The sequence below is a fragment of the Dermacentor andersoni genome, chromosome 2 (genome assembly GCF_023375885.2).
Source record: "Dermacentor andersoni chromosome 2, qqDerAnde1_hic_scaffold, whole genome shotgun sequence".
NCBI lineage: Eukaryota > Metazoa > Arthropoda > Arachnida > Ixodida > Ixodidae > Dermacentor > Dermacentor andersoni.
In genome coordinates, this window is record NC_092815.1 from 146,347,569 (window position 1) to 146,362,540 (window position 14,972).

The 14,972-nt window shown below is 44.3% G+C and overlaps 1 protein-coding gene across 1 annotated transcript; it reads left to right on the top strand.

Annotated features, from left to right (window-relative positions):
- The first annotated feature begins 891 nt into the window (after positions 1–891).
- Positions 892–11,379, top strand: LOC126540620 (defensin-like). Its single transcript, XM_050187462.3, has 4 exons — positions 892–967; positions 1,641–1,794; positions 2,705–2,764; positions 11,213–11,379. Exons 2-4 carry the CDS (start codon positions 1,752–1,754, stop codon positions 11,332–11,334), a joined length of 225 nt encoding a protein of 74 aa, XP_050043419.1. The 5' UTR covers positions 892–967; positions 1,641–1,751; the 3' UTR covers positions 11,335–11,379.
- The last annotated feature ends 3,593 nt before the right edge of the window (positions 11,380–14,972 follow it).

The following is a 14,972-nucleotide window of genomic DNA, read 5'->3' on the forward strand; positions in this document are numbered from 1 at the left end:
GCACATGCAATCTTGCTTGTCTTTTTGAGCCCAGCAGTTGATATTCACCTGGATGCGTGTGAGGGAAACTTGAAGGGGCTGTATATGTCGCAATGTCACATTACAGTAGGCAAAGCTGTGACAGTGATTGGAAAGGGTTAACAGTTCATTAAGATAAACTATGCAAGCGATAGAATGGGAACTATTTACAAAGACATCTAAAGACTATCAGTGCCGTGCGACTGGCTGCTCTAGGCACTTTGCTTGTATTCGCGGGCTTGTTTCGCGCTCGGAAAAACAGTTTTATGTAGTACGTACTGAGTAAAATAAAGCTGTATCAGGAGTTTTTCATGTTGCTCTACAATTTTCTCATTGGCACTTTTCATTTAACTATAATATTTGAGAAGTTGAATATTCAATAAGAATAATCATTGAATAAAGCGGAATGAAAAAAAATAATTTGAGTATCTCCAAGCGACGGCAAACAAAATGACATTAGTTCTGTCCAGCTACGTGGCATTGGCATATTTTAAAACTCTGGCTAAATTTAACTGGGACTCCCTGCATGGTGACAACATGATAATGATATTTCAGTTTAGCGTATTAGTGTTTATAACTACAAAGATAAACCTCTTTATGAAAATATGAGTTCAGGATAATCATGACAGAGGCCCCGAGGAGGTAGACAAAACTGGGGAAAGGTCACCTTGAACACAGAATAGAACACGCATTGTACTTCGTAATGGAGACAATCTGTCACCTCTCTTTTACATTGAAAAAGTAGGCTTGACACTTCGCAGAATTGGCTCATGACGTTATAAAAACGCTTTGTTGTATTCAATTTCACGCGCTCGTGTTCTTTATAGACGTTGTCACTCATACGTTTGTGAATTCGCTACATTGTACACATGCAAAAGGAGTGCCATATATAAGGCAAGAAGCTTGCCTTACGTGTAGTGTCTTTTTTGCAGGACTTCTATTCTTGCAGGTAAAAGCTCAATTTTTATCGTGGGCGCGGACTGTGAGTTTACAGGGTAACTAAAATTAGAATTGTATTGTGAGCGTTTGCGCAACGACAAAACAAAATGAAAAAAAAAGTTCCCTGCGTGTAAAAGGACGAACACCATCCCAAGCGAAATGCCAGAAGGGAGTGGTGCAATGTGTTTACATTGCTTTTCCACTGGGATTTAAGAACTGTTACTCGATGTCTGTGCTGTGTTCGGTGACCGTTCACTTGAGGTAGTGCTTTGATGATCTTTTGGGACCTGGTGGCCGCTGTTGCCTCGAAATACGCTTTCTTGTTGCTGATGTTTATTAATAACCGAATGATGACGTTGCTCTTACACAGTGCCGTAAGCACGTAATGTTCAGTCAATGCCATTTCTCGTTCTTTTTATTCGACGCGGAAGCGCCTAAGTTTTACCATACAAAATTATTTCGTTCTCCGCTTCCATGTTGGCCGATTGCTTCGCATTTTTGTTGACTCTTCGTGACCGCGTAAGGTGAGGCTGAGCTGAACGTTCCGAAGTTGCAAAGTACCTGTACCTCAAAAGACATCTTGAGATGCTTTTAAATCTTGAATACACCACACTTCTTAATCGCGGCAGCCACAATACCTCTAAGTGTTTTCTATTTTTCTTTATTTTTTTTCTCATTGACAGTGCTTGCGAACTCGGAGCTTTTTCTAGCAATAACTGGAAACCTTGCCTAGCTAGCGGCATTCGCTTGAGTCAATTGGAACCTTGCGCGTTGAGACCTGCTTGGCTTCTAACATGAGGATCCTCTCCGCTGTCTTCCTGCTGGCGGTGCTGACCGGTGAGAAGGTTGCGTCACAATGAGGCGCAGTTTTCTTTTAGTATATATATCTACGCTTAAGACCCTTGTTGCTGGAGTGCCTATGATACAATTCACTGGTACATTTGGTACTCGAGAAAAGTGCACTTTGCCCCTGAGATTTTGCTTGTGAGCGCCATCCGCTTACCGTTTTAGTTTCTTCTGCTTACTTCGGGGCGGGAGGGGGGTGGGGGGTTATTGATAGGAGTTCGTGTAATCTCGAAAGAGTTCTTGCGATAGCATGAAAGAGTTCTTTGTGCAACATGCGTGTTATACATGTGCAGCAACAATAGAGAAAAAAATGTTATGCGCGAGGATAAGCAGCAAATAAATGAATGAATGAATAAATAAATAAATAAATAAATAAATAAATAAATAAATAAATAAATAAATAAATTATTAAATACATAAATAAATAGTTGGCCTCGCATGCGTTCATTTGATTGTGAGTCTGCTAGCACGTGATCTTATGACGTTGCCGCGCGAATAGTCACGTGTTTTGCATGTTAAATGCTGAAATAAAGGAATGGAATGGAATGAATGGAATGGAATTTATGGATCGACATCCCTCGGGGATGCTGCTGCATATATTTATTTGTAATTTCGTAAACAACATCCACGGAATTGGGTTTGAGGATAGAATGTCGCACAATGAGCCAGCATTGTCCTTCTCGTCGCGTGGTTTTCGAGTGCATAGTCAAGATGCCCGTCGCTCAGCAGAGATGTCGCACCGCTCGTTACACCACGAAAGAGGAAAAAAAAAAGCATCCCGCGGGGGTTTTCGTATAGAATGCAGCCTCACGCACTTGTTAGGACTGGTGCTGTATGCAGAACTGCACAGTTGAGCCGTGACCTCGTGGTTTCTGAGTGTTTCCGTATGGTGTTCGCGCAGCAATCCTGGCTTCGGTGTCTGCTACCGAGGAGCAAAGTGAAAAGGCGCACCACAGGGTCCGTAAGTATGCAGCGCACGAGACGCCTTTGTCTGTACGCTTTTGGTCGATGCTCAGTTTACGCATCAGAACGGACGTTGTGAGACTGCGGGAGTTACTCAATGCGTGGAGGCTGTTGCCATAGTCTAAGGATCCGCGCGCACGCTGACATACACGCACTTACAAGCAGAGAACGTAACGGTGTGTCTGAAACAAAGACAGTTCGAAGAATAGTACCCGGTAACTTTAACCGAAAACACTTATTTAACGTTACGGGTATAAAACAGCGAACGCTAAAGGCTCACAAGCGTTAGAATAGCAGTAACATGTACCGCATAGAAAAGTCGTTTAAGTTGTAACGCACATTAGGCATTTCCAGCCTGCATCAGAAGCAGCTTTCGATGCTTCATTTTTGCACATGATAGAAGCTATACGGTACGTTTCAAGCTTTTAGTTTCGTCTATGAGCTTTCTTTATGTGCGCTTATGGAATCTCAGTTCACTTAACGAGAGTGCAGAATTCGGTTACGTGAACAGCCCCGAGTGCAGAGCGTACGTACCCAGTGCGTGTCCAAACCTTGGGTTGTTTGCGTGGATTTCATTTAATAGGTGGCGCTTGAAGCCCAATCGCAGCAACTGAATCCCGTCATGTATAGTTTGTGAATGCGCATGCGCGTGCAAATATCAGCATACTAACTAGCCAAGATAGAGTGCCACTTTGGTCAAGCGTGTGCAATTGCAGTCGTGGTCACGCAATTTATGAACTGTGGTCGCAGGCACATTAATTGGTTAAACGGAGTTGTGAGTACTACACTAATGCTGGTGAGGGTAAATCTCGCAGTTTAAAAGGAGCGTACTGTTCGTCATTTGATTTGCTGATCTTGTGAATAATAAGCAACCAGAAGATGTTGCTCTTTGAGGCATTTCATTCGTATTACTTGCAATAAATATAGTTAGAGCTGCTAAACAGAAACACAAAGAAACAAACATCACAGCAAAATTGTCATAGACGAAAGCGTCGCATGGCTATTCTTGACGTTTTGAAAGCTATAGAAAGACTACGCTGTGAGCTGCTTCATTTTCGCTTTGGAGGTTTAATTGAAGTTCGTACGGGCATCGTCCGATAGATATCATGTAGAGGTGCAGATAAGTAAGTTCTGACTAAAAAAAGATTGCAGGGAAGCACCAAAGCAAGTTCATGTAGGCTAGGAGAAACGAAGGCAAAGAAAGCTTCGCTTTGAAATGAAGGCCCATTCTGTGGTAAATAGGCGTGTTGGAAACATGAGCAGCATACCTAATAGATAGATAGATAGATAGATAGATAGATAGATAGATAGATAGATAGATAGATAGATAGATAGATAGATAGATAGACAGACAGACAGACAGACAGACAGACAGATAGATAGATAGATAGATAGATAGATAGATAGATAGATAGATAGATAGATAGATAGATAGATAGATAGATAGATAGATAGATAGATAGATAGATAGATAGATAGATAGATAGATAGATAGATAGATAGATAGATACCCCAGACAATGTTGGCGTTGTATGTTGCAAGAAAGACCTACTTTCTTGCCTCCTGTATATCATGCAGGAGCGCAACGTGACTTTGGCTGCATTTAGGCCGAATATTACGAGCGAGCGGGAACGCATGATATGATTTTTGAACAGGTATCTGGGCACGTATGACTCCCGATACAAGCGGAATTCGCGTCACAGATGCAATATGAAAAAGCTTTCGAAGTGCTCCTAGAATAAGCTCCATGTAAATGGATCGGAATAACTCGCAGTTCTTATCCACATGAGTTGGCTGCACAGCAGCACTGCGATATCGATTTTATCACTCTATAATTACTACAGTAATGACGCAGGAGGCTCAGATAGAAAAAGCGGCTTTGGCGCTTCGCGGTCGCTTGAAGTTCGAGCAATGAAAAACTGCGTTGATTCAGGTCAGGTGTCCCTGCTTCAGTGACGACAAACGTAATCCGTAGGCTACCTTTGTGGTATGTAAGTTCGGGAACGAATGCATTACCTTTGGATGGGTGCCACATTGCATATAGGCCGTGCCATGCATCTAACCAATACTTAGCGAATTAGAACGTAAGATAAGCAGAAGAAACCGTACCAAACTGAATTAACGGGAATCTTTGAGATAAACCGAGGAAATCGTTAGAAAGCAAGCTGCCCGTTTGTATTCTACAGAGAAAAATCTATTTCCCTATAGTCTGGGACAAAAAAAAAACGAGAAAGTTCGATAATTTCCCGCATCGTTTCATGGATATTTACGCTTTCATTCGACGGGCTTCCCCGGACAAAATCTGAAGTATATTAGCGCATAATGCTATCAAATATCTTAAGTAATACGTCTACACCACAGTGATTACTGGAAAAAGAAACAACAAACAAAAGAGGAAAGTGGAACGTCAATAATGGAACTGTCAACCGTTCGTTTGTAATACCCAGGTGTCTTCAAGGTAGGCCTTTTGTTATCAGCAAGCATTAAGAGCACAAAACATTGTCGGCGTATCCATCTTTGGAGATCAACCACAATGCCGAATGATACCGCGTCACAGAATCTCTTGCTGTAATCACCACCACCACCACCACCACCACCACCACCATAATCATCATCATCATCATCCTGGTTACGCCCAATGCAGGACAAAGGCCTCTCACATACTTCTCCACTACCCCGGTCATGTACTAATTGTGGCCATGTCGTCCCTGCAAACTTCTTAATCTAATCCGCCCACCTAACTTTCCGCCGCCCCCTGCTACGCTTCACTTTCCTTGGAAACCAGTTCGTAACCCTTAATGACCATCGGTTATCTTCCCTCCTCATTACATGTCCTGCCCATGCCCATTTCTATTTCTTGATTTCAACTAAGATGTCATCAACTCGCGTTTGTTCCCTCACCAAAACTGCTCTTTTCTTATCCCTTAACGTTACACCCATCATTCTTCTTTCCATAGTTCGTTGCGTCGTCCTCAATTTAAGCAGAACCCTTTTCGTAAGCCTCCAGGTTTCTGCCCCATACGTGAGTACTGGTAAGGCACAGCTGTTATACATTTTTCTTTTGAGGGATAGTGGCAACCTGCTGTTCATGATTTGAGAATGCCTGCCAAACGCACCCCAGCCCATTCTTATTCTTTTGGTTATTTCAGCCTCATGATCCGGATCCGTGGTCACTACCTGTCCTAAGTAGATGTATTCCCTTACCACTTCCAGTGTCTCGCTACCTATCGTAAACTGCTGTTCTCTTCCGAGACTGTTAAACATTACTTTTCTGCAGATAACATTTAGACCCACCTTTCTGCTTTGCCTCTCCAGGTCAGTGGGCATGCGTTGCAATTGTTCCGCTGAGTTACTAAGCAAGGCAGTACCATCAGTGAATCGCAAGTTACTAAGGTATTCTCCGTTAACTCTTATCCCCAAATCTTCCCAATCCAGGTCTCTGAATACCTCCTGTAAACACGCTGTGAATAGCATTGGAGAGATCGTCTCTCCCTGCCTGACGCCTTTCTTTATTGGGACTTTGTTGCTTTCTTTATGGAGGACTACGGTGGCTGCAGAGCCGCTATAGATATCTATCAATATTTTTACATACGGCTCGTCTACACCCTGATTCTGTAATGCCTCCATGACTGCTGAGGTTTCGACTGAATCAAACGCTTTCTCGTAATAAATGAAAGCTATATATAACGGTTGGTTATATTCCGCACATTTCTCTATCACTTGACTGATAGTGTGAATATGGTCTATTGTTGAGCAGCCTTTATGAAATTTTGCCTGGTCCTTTGGCGGACAGAAATATAAGGTGTTCCTGATTCTATTTGCGACTACCTTAGTAAATACTTTGTAGGCAACGGACAGTAAGCTGATCGGTCTATAATATTTCAATTCTTTGGCGTCCCCTTTCTTATGGATTAGGATTATGTTAGCGTTCTTCCAAGATTCCGGTATGCTCGAGGTCATGAGGCATTGCGTATACTGGGTGGCCAGTTTTTCTAGAACAATCTGCCGATCATCCTTCAACAAATCTGCTGTTACCTGATCCTCCCCAGCTGCATTCCCCCTTTGCATAGCTCCCATAGCTTTGTTTACTTCTTCCGGCGTTACTTGTGGGATTTCAAATTCCTCTAGACTATTCTCTCTTCCATTGTCGTCGTTGGTGCCACTGGTACTGTATAAATCTTTATAGAACTCCTGAGCCACTTGAACTATCTCATCCATATTAGTAATGATGTTGCCGGCTTTGTCTTTTAAGGCATACATCTGATTCTTGCCTATTCCTAGTTTCTTCTTTACTCTTTTAGGCTTCCTCCGTTCTTGAGAGCATGTTCAATTCTATCCATATTATAGTTCCTTATGTCAGCTGTCTTACGCTTGTTGATTAACTTCGAAAGTTCTACCAGTTCTATTCTAGCTGTAGGGTTAGATGCTTTCATACATTGGCATTTCTTGATCAGATCTTTCGTCTCCTGCGATAGCTTACTGGTATCCTGTTTAACGGACTTACCACCGGCTTCTATCGCACACGCCTTAATGATGCCCATAAGATTGTGGTTCATTGTTTCAACACTAAGGCCCTCTTCGTGTGTTAAAGCCGAATACCTGTTCTGTAGCTTCATCCGGAATTCCTCTATTTTGCCTCTTACCGCTAACTTATTGATCGGCTTCTTATGTACCAGTTTCTTCCGTTCCCTCCTCAAGTCTAGGCTAATTCGAGTTCTTACCATCCTATGGTCACTGCAGCGCACCTTGCCGAGTACGTCCCCATCTTGTATGATGCCAGGGTTAGCGCAGAGTATAAGGTCTATTTCATTTCTAGTCTCGCCATTCGGGCTCCTCCACGTCCACTACCGGCTATTCCGCTTGCGGAAGAAGGTATTCATTATCCGCATAGTATTATGTTCTGCAAAGTCTACTAATAACTCTGCCCTGCTATTCCTAGAGCCTATGCCATATTCCCCCACTGACTTGTCACCAGCCTGCTTCTTGCCTACCTTGGCATTGAAGTCGCCCCTCAGTATAGTGTATTTTGTTTTGACTTTACCCATCGCCAATTCCACGTCTTCATAGAAGCTTTCGACTTCCTGGTCATCATGACTGGATGTAGGGGCGTAGACCTGTACAACCTTCAATTTGTACCTCTTATCAAGTTTCATAACAAGACCTGCTACCGTCTCGTTAATGCTATAGAATTCCAGTATGTTACCAGGTATATTCTTATTAATCAGGAATCAGACTCCTAGTTCTATTCTCTCCGCTAAGCCCCGGTAGCACAGGACGTGCCGGCTTTTCAGCACTGTATATGCTTCATTTGTCCTACTAACTTCACTGAGCCCTATTATATCCAATTTACTGCCCTGTAATTCCTCCAATAGCACAGCTAGACTCGGCTCACTAGATAACGTTCTAGCGTAAAACGTTGCCAGGTTCAGATTCCAATAACGGCCCGTCCGGATCCAGAGATTCTTAGCACCCTCTGCTGCGTCACTGGTCTGAACGCCGCCGTGGTCAGTTGCTTGGCAGCTGCTGGGGACTGAGGGCCGGGGTTTGATTGGTGTATTCATTTGATTCCTGTAATCACTGCACGCCAGTTGAAACCTCACAGCAACGCCCCCCCCCCCCCCCCCCCCTAAATCCCTATCAAGCAATCGCGCGCGATGCGGTGGTGTCCTTTGCGAATGCGGCCTTGTCGCTCTTACATACATCAAAGCTGCATTCCCCTTGTGTCGCCTTCGTGCATCCATTCGGGGGGATTATCCGAAAAAAATGTGAGCACAGCAATATGAGTTACACAGTGCCGAAGTTGCGTGCTCGGCGAGACAGCAGCCAACAAATTCCTAGCTGCCCAAGCTAGTAGACAGTTTTGACAACCGGGCATGCGAAAGAGGTGAAACACTAAACCGCAAACTGAAGGAAGTTCCCAACGAATGCTAATGATATTAAAACCGCCTCGTGGTCAGTCATTCCTTCAAGAGTACCTCAGTAACAACAGTGCACTAGATATGGCCTATGCTAAGAAACACTAGATCTGAAATAAAATTTTCACGCCGAACAGTGTAGACATGTCTAATAGCTTATCGCGTCCAGTGGATAAGGAAGGCCAATCAATGTGTAGAGCATGAAGTTCGCAACCAGAAACATCGTGCAACGGTTTATTTTATTTTCTACAGCGCATTCATTAGTGGCGGGGAAAATACTAGCGTTAGTGATAAGGGGGTGCTAAATTGCAGTTAAAACAGCAAGAAAACTTCGAAGTTTAGTCTTGCCACAAATCATCTTCGTGTCAGGAACGTGCCGTTTAAGTGAACGAGCTAAAGTTTCCGGGCTCTTGTGTTCGTACAGTACCGCACCAATTAATCTACGTAAATATTGAAATCTCTTCACACCGTTACGAGATAAATTTAAAGATTTTTGCTTTTGTGAGGGAATATTTTTGACGCACCTTTCATTTTTTACGCAGCCTTTCTGTTTCTTTTTGATACGCTGTGATTTCATTTGAACCAGCACAATAATTGAAGCTGCTATCACTGTTTGGAAAATAAATTTTCTAAAATGGAGCTTCGATATTCGACTACTTTATCAATGTATATAAAAGTTCCTAATAAAACACGTTTGTTCGGGTACGACAGAAGCGAGAGAAATTCGGGAATTACTCATGGAAAGATATTCGTAGAAAGTTTGGCAAGGTATTCGTGGAATGTTCCTTAGGGTCGCAAAAAATGTATTGTTGAGAACAACGCAATTTCAAGCTGTCGTTCCAGAGAGATCAGCCTGAACGCTTCTGCGGTGTAATACCCAAAATTTTTTGCTCGTTCCGATTGCCTATCGAAGCGCTTCCATTCGCGTGCTTATTGTGCCTTCCTTCAGTGTTCACCAGAGACCCGGAAGCCAGCTCTGGACATTCTGTCGTTGTCCATCCCGCTCAGCACCGCGTTCAAGCATGCAATAGCGCGCCATAGCTGGGACACCCTGAGTTTCAAAGCCTGCTTTTCTGGCACTGCTTTGATCATTTTAGTAACTAATGACGCCACACACAGCATTTATCACATTGGACGCTAAAAAAATGTGCTTTTCGGCAACTAGACCAAATCAAGTTGCTCAAAAACTCGCTTGTGTTCTGGGCACGCCCAAGGAGGCCCTTTCTGAAAAGCTGAAGGGAATTTTTATTTTCTCAAAGCACTCGTGAAAAAAAAAAAGAATATTTGGAAGCTTTCAGTAAGACAAAAAACTACGAAGGGGCATTGTGATAACCGATGGCAGCATAGACTTAACCAAAGGTTTCCCACCAAAATTATCGCAGCGCTTTTCGGCGTATAGTGAAATAATGAGAATGGTGATGTAAATAAACATATTTATAAATTTTTTCCAAAGGGGTAGTTCTTCAGTTACTTTAAAATAATAAAAAAACACAAAGAAACCACCAAGTAGCACTTGCGCTTGCACAGCCAATAAGCGGAGTCACATGGAGGAGTGTTGCGCCGTTTTGAAAGGCCTTCCATGCAGGGTTAGCATATAAGCTTGTCACGATATGGAATCGTTTGAACAGAGTGCAGGACTATTTATTGTTAAAAAAGCGTATGTTTGGTTAATTTTTATGCTCATCGTCCTTAAAGCTTTGGTGATGCGTCACAGCCTTTAGAGTTTTAGCAGGCGTTATGTAGGCGATCTCACCTGTGTGTACGCAAAGTTTAAGTTTCCTGCTCGTGCGAGATTTAACTCCGATAGACATTCCCTCTTGGATGATATTGCAACCGCATGATAAGTTCCGAACCCGGAGAAGAGAGGAGAGAATAGGGCGGTACAGAATATTTGCTCGAAGAGACCCGAATAGGCAAATTATGGCCTGTGCAATAAATTGCGTGTTCAACGGCTCCGGAGCGCATACGATGGAAGTTCACGTGCGATGCAGAATTTCGCGCGCAGATTCAAATGAACCAGTCATACAAGGACAGCGTTATAGCGTATATATCATAATTACAGGCAGCTGAAGTGTTTCTTACGGTTGCTCGAACGACACAGCTACGCTGGAAATTGGGCAGCGATTCTGCAAGTTCGCACAAGTCTGCTTGTACAGCGCTCCTCAACTGCTTTCTTTGCCTTCCGTTCTCATTCCAGCGTTGTCTTGCTGTATTCCAGTTGGCAATCATCTTGCCGTAAACCTGCATTGTACGATACCGCGGCCACTGCGACCGCCGAGACGGTCCCATGCAGCACGTTTCACTACATTCCATCCGTCACGAGGCAGGCGGGCATTGTGCCGACAAGCCAAATGCTGCACCATTGGACGGCTTCCGTCTACGCTTATGCCTGGAAGACGAGCGTAGCAGTGTGCCACTTTACCATAGCAATATGTCTATCTTCGAATATCTACATAGACGCCCCGTATATATTAACGCTTTGTTTTGACCTGCCAACCTTTCCTGTCCTTGCTCTCTCTGTCTGTTCGCAGGACGAGGCTTTGGCTGTCCCTTGAGTGCATGGATTTGCAACTGGCACTGCCAGAACATTGGCCGCAAAGGAGGCTACTGCGGGAACAAATGGCGGCGAACCTGCTACTGCTTCTGGAAGTGAAACTTGCTCGGTGTGAGCTGCCAATAAATATTACATGCACGCACAGCGTGAGCTCGGTGGGTGTTGTTTATGAGAAGCCACTGCGAGCTCCGTAACGGGCTCAAGGTTAATCTTTAGCAGCCGGGCGTTATTTACCATGGGTCAGCAGCAGACGACGCGCGGCCTGCACCGCCCCGTTAGGTTTTCGCTAGGTTTTCGTCGATTCCCGTGCATGGCGCTGCGCGGAGCATGAGCCACGCGCTTGAGTGTTACCACTAACAGTGGACCGACCTGTACCTGCTGCGGCGTCTTTAGCCCACCACTCCGATCGAGCACTGCCACAGCGTGTCACTTCCTTGCCAAAAATTCCGGCGTGGCTCGTCAAGGCCCGCGCCAGCGACAACCGGCCGCTGACTCGCCCGCGAAAGTCCAACCGTCAGGTGGCATAGGAGCCCGCCCTAACAGATGACTCGCTAGAGATATACGCAGACGCAGCTATGGATGGCTGCGTTTTGCGCACCAGCCTCGTGTGGTCCATGCTACCTGACGAGTAACAAACATGCTCCCACACTACAGAGGCACCGTTTCCATCCCTAATGGCGGAGCTCGCAGCTAAACGGGACGGTTTGTCAGCCGCGATACCTAAGCTCCATTGCGTGTCGCCGAATAGATTGCTTACATATACGGACTACACGCAGGCGGTTTGAGAGCTACGAAAAGTGACTGGATCCCCAGATATCGCCTCAGACATGCACCACCTTATCGATTCGTACACGTGTCCCTCCCGGGTGCTGTAGATCCATCGGTATGCACCTGCCCAACTGGACGCAGACTGCCGCCTGCCATCCAGCGGAAGTCCAAAATCCGCTGCCTGTACTTCATCTGTCCCTAAAGGACAGCTTGCTACTGCACGAAGAATCACTCCGGCGCTCCGCGCGTGGGAATCCTTAACTAATTTTATTACAGCATCACCGGAAAAGTATTGGAGAAATATTTCGCCTAAATCCTTGTGCTGCAATACCTTCGAATTTAACGGGGAAAGCGTAACTGATATTGAATTATTGTCCAATTCATTTAACGATCACTTCAAATCTTTTTTTACTAAAGATGATGGTGACCTACCTTTTTTTTGATGTCTCCTTGCCCGTACGACAGACCTCATACTCTCAGAACAAGGTATCTTCAACACGCTGTTAAAACTGAATATGGAGAAGTCACCGGGGTCAGACAACACCCCAAATTCGTTTCCTCAAAAACATGCCGAGTGGGTGTCTAAGTATTTGCACGTTTCATTTAAAAAGTCATTAAGCGACGGCGAACTACCTAATTACTGGGTAACAGCCAGAATCAAACCGTTACATAAATGTGAAGGGAGAAACTTCTTTGGTGTAACCTTGTGTGTGCCCAACCTGTATGCTTTGTATTTATTCAAATAGTACTTTTTGCTAACCTGTGCATTTTCTGTACATACCATTGTAATGATTAATTTAAACATGTGCCGCCCTGCTAAAATCACTGTGTAATTGCAGTACTTATAAAATAAAATAAAAAATAAATGTACGACATGTTTAAACACTTGCACAGTGACACTCAAATGAGGCTACTCGCACCTTTCAGTGCTGTATAGGCTGCCGCGCACCTGTCATTTTCATTCCGATTTCGAAACAGGATAAAGAGCCCTCATTACTAACAAGTTACCGTCCAATAGCCCTCACACGATGTATGTGCAAACACTTCGAAAACATTGCTAATCGCCATCTTCTGCATTTTCTGGAATGTAACGAACTTCTTGATGGTGTGGTTTTAGGGAAGGCAGGTCCACGACCGACCATCTCCTCCGCATCGAGGAAAACATTTCATTCACAAGCAATTCTTTCTTCCTGTATTTTTTATATGGAAGAGGAATACGATACTATTTGGCATTACGGAGTATTGAGAAACCTCTCCGAAATGGGAATTCGTGGAAACATGTTTAACTTAATTGAAAGCTGCCTTTCTAAGTGGACATTCCGCATTAGAATTGGAAACACTTTGTCTAGGCGACTACTACCCGAAACAGGAGTACCGCAGGGTGGCGTACTCAGTTGCACTTTCTTTGTTGTTAACGTGAATTATTTACTTCCCTATATTCCACAGGGCATACCCAGCACATGTTGACGACGTGCAGATAGTATTCAAGCCATGTAACCTCTCCATCTGTGAACGACAAGCTCAGCTAGGCCTCAGCAAAGAGTCAAAACGGGCTCTGCGACTAGGCAAAGATGCCTAGTCCCAGAGCTCAATATTGAAATCAATGCAGAATGCGTACCTGCGAATGTAGAACGCAAATTCTTAGATATTATACTAGACCCAATGCTTGGCTTTATTCCCCACACAAGGTGTAGTGAAAGTAAATGTCTAAGAACAATTAATATTCTTAACATCCTGTCACACTAAACGAGGGGCAGTGACAGGAAGTGCCTCATGGCCTTGCACAAGAACCTTACAGGCTCGCTTTTGGACTATGGCGCTGTAGTTTACCAATCAGGTACACGCAGCGCTCTAAAGATGCTAGATCCTGTGCACCAGTTAGACATCCACTTGGCGACCGGTGCCCTCAGGAAAAGCCCAATAGAAAGTCTCTACACAGAATCGAATGATTGGTCACTCCATCTGCAGAGGTCGTACTCCAGTTTCTTGTATTATTGAAAGTACACTCAAGCAATTAGCACCGGTCCTATTCAACTATACATCATACAGCTTGTGCCACCCTTTATCACAACATATCTGCAGTAACATAGCCCTTTTCACTACATTTAAGGAACCTCAGTGAACAAATGAATGTTCCAGTGTTTGAATACGCTTTAATGGCTCCACCAAAGAAGGGCGTCAGGCAGGGAGATACGATCTCTCCAATGCTATCCACAGCGTGTTTACATGAGGTATTCACAGACCTGCTTTGGGAAGAATTGGGGATAAGAGTTAATGGAGAATACCTTAGTAACTTGCGATTCGCTGATGATGTTGCCTTGCTTAATAACTCAGGGGACGAATTGTAATGCATGCCCACTGCCGTGGACAGGCAAAGCAATAGGGTGGGTCTAAAAATTAATCTGCAGAAAACTAAAGCAATGTTTAAGTCTCAGAAAGGCGATTGGAGGATTAGTGGAAGTAGGGAAAACAACAAAAAACGGAGACGTACAAAAGCACAGTTCGCAATAGGGGATCACAAAATTTGGTTGTGGGAGTTCATAGTTGTTTTTTTCTTGTTTAACCTAGGTATGACATTAGGCAGTATAATAACAAGAGCTTGGTGGCGCAACCCACCACCCCGTTGCAATGGGGACGCTTACAACATCCACCCACCCACCCAACCACCCACCCATCCGTCCATCCATCCATCCATCCATCCATCCATCCATCCATCCATCCATCCATCCATCCATCCATCCATCCATCCATCCATCCATCCATCCATCCATCCATCCATCCATCCATCGATCCATCCATCCATTACTGGGAACAAATCGCCGAGACAAGAAAGAAAGAAGCTATTTCCAGTCTCGGAGCTTTCTTCAGACAGTTTTGCGGCCTGCCACATACAACTATGAACCCAATAGCCCAGCAAAAGCAAGTAGCGATACGAGTTATTACAATCTCGTTCTTCACAAGAAACGTCA